Below are 9,002 nucleotides of genomic sequence, written 5' to 3'. Positions count from 1 at the left end.
CTTAGGATGTGTATTCTCCCAAGATGGTAATATTCTAAGTGAAACTGAATCAAAGTGCAGCAAAACTAATGCAGTGAGAGATTGCAGTTGTGATCAATGGTACTCTGTAAATAAAAAAAAAGAGGGGTCGCCTCTTGGACAAACTATCTTTACATCATTATAAAATATCAAAGCCATCTTAGTAACAGTGCTGATGGTAGTACTTATTATATAATTAATTATGTGCAGTCATATCAGCACACTCATTTTAATTCAAAACCAGTTTTCACACTCAAAGGTCCATCATCAGTGTTGAAATTATTTAAAACATTTGATTCCACATCAGTGTGTCAAAATGAGTTAAAATAAGTTTAAAAAAGTTAAAATGGAGCCTTGATGAGATCAACATACGAAGGGCTGGCTTATCCTCGTGCTTGGTCTTCAAGGCAGGCTGTGCTGAGAACCTTCAATCTAATATCTTGGGACTTTAAAATAAGTGATATGAAAATCAGCATTGATTTCAACAGGGCTCCATCTTAACTTTTTAAGACTTATTTTAACTCATTTTGACAACACACTCATGTGGAACTAAATGTTTTAAATAATTTCAACACTGATGATGGACCTTAGAGTCCAAAAATTGGTTCTGAATTAAAATTAGTGTGCTGATACAACTGTATGTAACTAATTATAATAATAAAATCTTTACATCTGTCTGTTTTCAGGCCAACTTTGGTGTATGATAGTGAAAGCTGGGTGGACTCAGGATATCTTATTCATCTGAAAGTAACGAGAATGACTGATGGTAAAACAGGTGGGAACCATGGCAGATGGTACTTGGAATGGGAGGTAAAAGGTACGTTATGAATAAACTCAATGAATGAAGATGTACACATAATCCAGCTTCAGTGGCGGGATCATGTGAGGCAAACAGAGGAGGATAGGTTACGTAGAAGAGTAATGGACTCGAGAATGGAGGGTAAGAGAAGGTAGAGGGAGACCAAGGCAATGATGGTTAGATATAGTTTTTAATTATTTACTGATAAGAAGTGTGGAACTAAATGAGGCCACAGAGCTTGTTGCAAATAGAGGATTGTGGACACTTCCATTGATTCACAACAGACTTGTCAAAGGAATGCTGAAAGGCACAAGTCTATAATGGATATGTATGTATGTATGTATGCACAAAATATTTTTTTTGCTAGTGGCTTTACGTCGCACCGACACAGATAGGTCTTATGGCGACAATGGGATAGGAAAGGCCTAGGAGTTGGAAGGAAGCGGCCGTAGCCTTCATTAAGGTACAGCCCCAGCATTTGCCTGGTGTGAAAATGGGAAACCACGGAAAACCATCTTCAGGGCTGCCGATAGTGGGATTCGAACCTACTATTTCCCGGATGCAAGCTCCCAGCCGCGCACAGCCAACTCGCCCGGTGCACAAAATTTAATTCAACAATAGTTCTAAAAATGTGGTGTATCTCTTCCTCCAATGTCTAACAATTGTGGATTAGTTTGGATTTGAATAGTAGAACAATTGTTATATACTGTGTTTCATACAGGGCAATTCATAAAACCTTTACAAATTTAATGACTTATAATTACTGAACCAATAATAGAAAACATGTGCAATCTGTTTTTAATTACAGAGTAACTGTGGGAGATTCTTCACAGTGTGTGTTCAACACTTATCCTGTTTCTCTGTGGGGTCAGGTATGAAGTGAGACAAATCTTCGTAGCAAGTTTTTATGATCGGATGCCCTTCCTGACGTCAACCTCATTAAAAGAGTTAATGAAATCAGCCCCAGCATTACAAAACCTACTAGGGTATGCGTTAATAAAAAATAGAGACAACGAACGTACAAAATTTAACATCATGATGACGCATTACCGCTACACCTGTAGATATCCATAAATGCTGCAAACTTTCCTGTTATTTATTCTTATTCTTTCCATCATGGAACTTTTGGCACTATTCAGACGATAGCATACCTAACCTAAACAATGCGGTCTCTCTTATCTCATTTACAGCTGTTCAGGTAAATCCTGATGTGGTAAATGTACAGAACAAGCATGAAATATACTTAAAAATAAGGGTCTGGCTTTCAACTGACGCAGTTATGAAAAGAATGCTTCCAGCCACTATGTATTACATTCGGAAATACAAACTTGTAACATACGCTAGTTATCGACTGGTGGTTTGGCAAGCTTTCTACACGGCTTTATTCGAAAGGAGTGGCTTCTGCTACATATACACCAACTGGGAATATAAGAGACCATCTCCAGAAACCATTTGGGAATTTATTCACACTGTTTGGACTCTATAGTAGGGAACAAAACTATTTTTAACATGTTGACTACCAGCTCCTTAGCAGGTGATTTAAACCTCCAGCCCAGCCTTTTTAAATCCCCCCATCTCTCCAGTGCACTATATTACGTTAAATGTTACTGCACGAAAAACTGGTCGCTGGGCTTTTCAAGAATCGGCCTAATTTTGTATAGCCTATCAGGATTCCCTCATAATGACTGCTGTCGTTAAAGTGCAAGAATGACAATATGTTTTCGAACTGGGTTCATGCCATAGTTTTAGAAAAAATCGATGAGCCAAAAATAGAATCCGATGTCCAGTACATTTTCAGATATGGTTTTTTAATTATTCCGGTTACAAACATTAGTCTTAAAAACGTTTTCATCTCATTTATGTTGACCGGTTTCCACGTCTGAAAAATAGAATAGGCCTATTTAGTGCATGGATGCGGTGCTGCACTAATAACTTGTTTCGCGTAGAGGTTTGTCTGATGGCATACACATTCAAGGAAATCGTCATTTACAAATAAATTGACGAAAGACAATTTTGTTGCTATTTTCGATGTCAACATTTAATCCTACCTGGCCAGTGAACTTGACTGCAGGCGGGCAATAAGACGGATGCATATCGGTTATTTGAATGTGCTGAATTTCACTTTGCTCAGAGTCTGGTATATCATCATCGGAATTGCTTTCGCCATCACTGAAATCAGGGATGAGTTCATCACCAGAATCATCGTTCAGCAGTATATCTTCAATTTCCTCACTTCGTATACTGTGTTTGTAACTCATCATGTTATCGCGACACAATAACTGACTTCACTACACACCCTCACAAGAATACCACGACTGGCTCAGGTCCGTGTTTACTCAAAGAAAAGAGAAAGAAAGCATTGGAATGTACCCTCTGTTCAGGTAGTCAGGGTGAGGGACTGTTCATTTATATGCCATGTATGGTTTTCAACACGAACTACGACTTCATACAAATTTAGCGCTAAATTTGAAAAAAGCGTTTACATCGCGCAACCTTAAATGCCTTAAAACGTCTATGGGAGTGAATGTGTTAAAAGGTTAAAAAAGATGGGACATCGAATGATCTCGATTGCAGGGCTCCTGCTATGGCTGACGAGATGGCAGTGAAGACGACATCACTTGGAATGACAACATGCCGGTAGCAGAGAAGTTGGCGGCCCAAGACGACAATTCAAATGAAAGCAGTGATCAGGTTTACTTAGGTTTACTGTGTGGTAGGCCTACTGCGCAACTCACAGAGACAAATGACTGGCTGTTAAGTTATTTTGTATCAATATTACATCCCTTTTCTCTACGGGATCGAGTATGAAGCGAGACGAATCTTTGTAGCGAGTTTTTACGACTGTATACCCTTCTTGACGTCAACCTCATCAGAGGAATTAATGAGATGTAACGAATGACGTGATATAAGAGTAATTAAAACTGACTATATTTACTTTATATATAGGCCCAGGCCTAAAAATCGTACTCTCCATTTATTGTCTTTTTACATTTAGAAATGCAGCCCTCCATCAAAAATAGCCAGTATAACTCAAATACATTCATAAGTTTGTTAAAGAATTGTGTAGAATGTTTACGCGTACAATTTATAGCTCTTAATAGCCAAGAAGTCATGTGTTCACTGCACAAAATTTGAGGTTAACACATATTGGAAACCCCCCCTCCCTACTTTTTCTTGCTGTAAAAGTAGGAAAAAAAAGGGGTCTAATACGCAAGTAAATACGGTATATATACTAGTCTCCGAAATCAGTGACACACACTGCCATATCTTGAGACATAACACATTCTTACTTAATTTCAGTACCTCGCATGAAATTAAGCAATGGTTTCTTTCAGCCTTTATTTTTAATGAGATAACAATGCAATTGGCCATGTTTTTTACATATTTATTACAAAAAACAGGTTCTCCTCTTTTGTTCTGAATTGTTTACAGTACACTAGTCGATGGATATTATTAATTATTACTCTACTCCAACACTGCCTTCTAATATCGATGAGAGCAAGACCGCCTCAGTATTGCTAGTGCACGTAACAGGAAACCAATAATGAAGATGATTGATCGCATTCAATATAATCGCTGGAGTGCATAAATATTGCTCACGGAAAAATAACGCACACTTAATCATTTGTAATAATGGATGCATCAGAAAAAGTGTTCTCATAACCGAAGGATAATGCATGGCTTAATATAGAAATTTTCTAGGCACATAAAAAAAAAAAAAAAAAACAACAACCTGTTGTTACTATGGGGTTCTCACTATATGCTATACTCACTACAGCAGACTTCTATTATACAGGACATTGCACATATGCATCCGCACCATCAGAGGCAGAAAACATTCCCAAACATTAAACAGTTACATCTTCACCACAATTATTTCTTTGATTGCTAACCTCTCCTCTCCAGACTCATTTTTATTCTTCCCTGACTTCTGAGGAAAGAATTGAATCATTCTGTTTTCATATCATTTTGCTTATCCAACCTGATTTATGAATCAACTAATATAGACTATTAATGCAAAAGGATGACTAGAATGCTTATGATACTTATGAATAAAGGGCAGATTTCTATGACATGTCATATTTGTTCTAAGAGCTTTATTTTAATTTCTAACTACAACCTGTAACAATAAAGTTCGGTGAAAGAAGTAGAACGGTCGATCCGGCAACAATGGCGACACACAACGCTGCACCTACGTAGCAGCAGATTTTGACCATCTGCTCCCAACGGTGTTCAGTTGAGCATCGTGTGTGTGCCGTGTAAGACCCGTTTGACATAGTGCGTGTTTAGTGCGTTGGTTCTGAACTGCGAACAGGAACATGAACGACCGAAAGATCAATGTACAGTTTTGTTTTAAGCTTGGCAAGACACTGAAAGAAACGCATGCGATGCTGGTATGTGTTTATGAAGATCAAGCACTGTCCTTGAAGTGTGTGTACGAGTGGTTTGCTTGTTTTCGAGGAGGCCGGGAATGTGTTTCTGACAACCCCCGTAGTGGAAGACTGGATACCGCCGTCAGTGACGAAAACATTGAGAAGGTGAGGACATTAATAACGAACAATTGGTGATTAACTGTGCGCATGATGGTGGATGAACTGCAGATTAACTGTGAATCCAAGCGACAAATCGTTACCCAGAAGTTAGGGAAGAGGAAAATGTGTTCTCATCTTGTGCCACATCACTTGACTGACAATCAGAAGCAGGCATGTTTAAAGGCTTCACAGGATTTTGTTGAAATGGCGGATGCGACACCAAATTTCTTGAACTGTATTGTCAATGAGGATGAAACCTGGTATCTCAGGCATGACCCTGAAACGAAACGGCAAAGCATGGAATGGCGTTCTCTGGGATCCCTTCGTCGGAAAAAGGTCAGAGCCGAAAAGTCATGCATCAAACTCGCTTTGAAAGGAAGGAGATTTGACGATATTCCTGACATCCACCGAAATGTGAAGAGGCTTTTGAACACCGTCTCAAAGGAAGCCTTCTTGCAAAGTTTCCAGGACATGTATCGCCGATCTCAGCAGTGGATAGTTATGGGAGGGGACTATTTCGAAGGACGGTAAGGTCACTGTCGTGCATTGTTCATCCATGTTGATAGTACAAGACTATTCACCGAACTTTGTCACAGGTTGTATATAAAATAGTATTCTACACAAAATTGTGGGGTATTCATTTTGCCTTAGAAGTCATATTATTGTCATATTCCATAGAATTTTATATTACCGGTATGTGAGTTTCTGTAGCAAATTTTCATATATTACTACTGCAACAGGTAGGTGGTGTGTTTCTGTGGAAGGACTATTTCAGAGCTTTAGTCTATTTTTAGCAGGCAGCAGATAGCAGTAAAACCGTGGACAAAGGAGGCTACTAGAAAATTCCTAGCAAGCTCAACCTTGACAGTGAAAGATAATATTTTGGATAAGGCAGCTTCGCTTGGGACGTCCAATTCTTTGCCGGTGAAAACATTTTCTGGTCTACTTTACTTTCACTCAGGGTGGAAACTTATATGTTCCATTCAAATACTAGCCGAAGAGGTACACAAATATGCTCATAGATGGCAGGAGCTGTTCCTTCAACTATACTGGTGAGGGAAATCTCCTCAGTATCTTGTAATGTTTTTTCTCCTGTAAGTGGGAGTTGCATTATATGTAAGTTGCATAACGCAGGATTTTCACATGCATACTTATTAATTATGTATTTTTGTGGTTTTCCGGTGAAATGGCATCACAGAAACAGATTGGTGATACCAATATAGCGTCAATATTGGATGATACAAAGAAGCATTGGATTTTAGTATGTGTGTGAGTCTGAAGATGAAAATTCTTTTTCCAGCTCAACTGAGAACAAGCACAAAAGTGACACCGGTAACGACAAAGTGGATGGGACGTAAGTAATAGCAATCCTGGATCCATAACTATTATTCCCATTAGTAATACTGATCAAGAGCCAATGTTGCCATCAACCTTTCATACTGAAACACACCCTGTAGAATATTCTAGTTGCTAGTTTAGGGGAAAGCCTAAACTTTAATTCTCAAATATTTGTTATTAGTGGTCCTATCTTAATGAAAATCGGTATGCAAAGTCGGGAAATAAGTCGCTATAATCTAGGCCATAACTAATTTTATTTATGCTGAGTGAAATGGTAGTTTAGGGGAAGGCCTAAAATGTAATTCTCAAATATTTATGTTATTAGTGGTCGTATCGATAAATACTACATAACCAAAGTTATACAGTCTTAAATTTCCGATCATATATATCTTATGCATTGTTACTGTACCGCATATAATCACAGAGATATTCATGAATTTGGATTTTTTACTAAGTCCATAGAACATGGCGAAACAGAAGTTAATAAAAATCAGTATGTGAAGTCTGAAAATAAGGAACTACAGTCTATGCTATAAATAATTTTATAAAACACCCTAATATCACAGAGTTGAAAGAAAACTAAATGTGAAGCCCTTCAATATAGCTCATAATATTGATCAACAATAACATTACATTGACCATTGTTTGTTGTGGTGGGCTTTGTGCCTTCTGTTGCTACTCATCTACGATACATACAATTACTGCTGTGTACCGAGCATTTTTTAAAAAATTTACCTTACGTCGCACCGACACAGATAGGTCTTATGGCGACAATGGGATAGGAAAGGGCTAGGAGTGTGAACGAAGCGGCCTTGACCTTAATTAAGATACAGTCCCAGAATTTGCCTGGTGTGAAAATGGAAAACCATGGAATACCATATTCAGGTCTGCCAACAGTGGGGTTCGAATCCACCATATGCAAGCTCTCAGCTGCGCACCCCTAACCACACAGCCAACTCACCCAGTCGTACAGAGTGTAACAGCCTGCTTGAATACTGGAAGGAAGTAACTGGGGAGTTAAATAACTTTCTTCTTTAGCATGCCATTCCTCTGGTTCATAAATTTGCTGATGCTACTGGTAGTAACACACTGGTTCATCATAGCATTCGAGCTATTCAATTCCTACTCTGAGGCACTGATTGGAATGAGCAGTGTGCATATTTAAGGGAATTATGGCAGAGGAGTGTTCACGGCTGTCTGCGGCCTGGTCATTCCAGCTCTGGAACTTTGGACTGTTAGATCGGCACCGTAGTACTGTTCACTAAAAGTTCAAACACATGCGGTTTTTCATTTGATCGAGTATTTTATATGATAACACTGCTTTTAATCGCTACTTTCTTACTGACGTTTATGTAATGGCCTTTGTTTACTTCAGTTAGGAAAACCACAAGGTCAGTCTTTCTGAGAATCCTGTAGCGAAGCATGGGTACATCAGCTAGTATATATCTTATTATTTCATGGAGATAACAGAAAGGTTTCCTTTGTGCACAAAAATTTGCTCTAGAAACTCCTGGGACATCGATCGACCTCAATCAGGTCAAAGAACTTCAATAAATAACTTCTCAAGTAGAATGAAACGTAATGTCGAGGTGACCTCGACACTGAACCAGTTACAATAAACCATGATGTCGAGGTCACCTCGACGCTGGACCAGAAAAGGTTAAAGGATATTAAAATCCAGCCCCTATTTATGAACCTTTATATAAACAGTAAAAGAAGCAATGCAAACTGTAAAAATGACCTTCACACCCTATTTTAAGTTATCTCACATGAGCAAAGGTAAAGCGCAAAATATATCAAACCGTGTTGTTAACTTACATATGGTAAATTAAAGAGACAGATGTACATGTTCTGCATTTCAGAAAAATTAAACTGTCCTATCAAAAAGATAGTTAAACAAGACTATGGGAAGAAGATACAAATATTCCAGCAGTTACAGTGTCATGATTCATACCTGTTGGCCCATAGTAAGGGAATTGCTTCCAGCCATGCCTACGACGCCACCCAGTCCATTCCTAGCATTACTTCCATCTGCTTCAAGACTGCAGGATGGACTGGCACCACTCCAGTTAGGTGTGCTAAACAAAGAGTAGGTATTGCCAGTGCCAAGTCCTGCCAGTGGAGAGAATGATGAGCGCCCAGCATTTGATGAGAAGATAGTTGAATTCTCCATATTAGATCCAGGAGCTAGGTCAGCCTTAGAGTTGGTGTCTGGCGTAGTCTAAAAATACAAGTATTCTCTTGTAAAGCTAATATACAATCAAAACAGTTCCCAGAAATTACTAAACTATGTCCTGAAATATCTGTTTATAAGA

General features: G+C 38.6%; 1 protein-coding gene across 3 annotated transcripts in view; it reads right to left on the bottom strand.

Moving 5' to 3' along the window:
• The window catches only part of LOC136858050 (nonsense-mediated mRNA decay factor SMG7), a 268,885-nt gene that overhangs the window by 33,334 nt on the left and 226,549 nt on the right, over positions 1 to 9,002 (bottom strand). For all 3 annotated transcript variants that reach the window (XR_010858592.2, XM_067137287.2, XM_067137288.2), the window contains exon 16: positions 8,642 to 8,908. Coding sequence is in view for 2 of the 3 variants with exons in the window: in XM_067137287.2 (XP_066993388.1) it covers positions 8,642 to 8,908 (267 nt within the window). In the remaining variant the exon portion in view is untranslated. The remainder of the gene's footprint in view (positions 1 to 8,641; positions 8,909 to 9,002) is intronic.

Source organism: Anabrus simplex, chromosome 1, assembly GCF_040414725.1.
Source record: "Anabrus simplex isolate iqAnaSimp1 chromosome 1, ASM4041472v1, whole genome shotgun sequence".
NCBI classification, from domain to species: Eukaryota; Metazoa; Arthropoda; class Insecta; order Orthoptera; family Tettigoniidae; genus Anabrus; species Anabrus simplex.
This window is presented reverse-complemented; position numbering and strand designations above follow the sequence as displayed.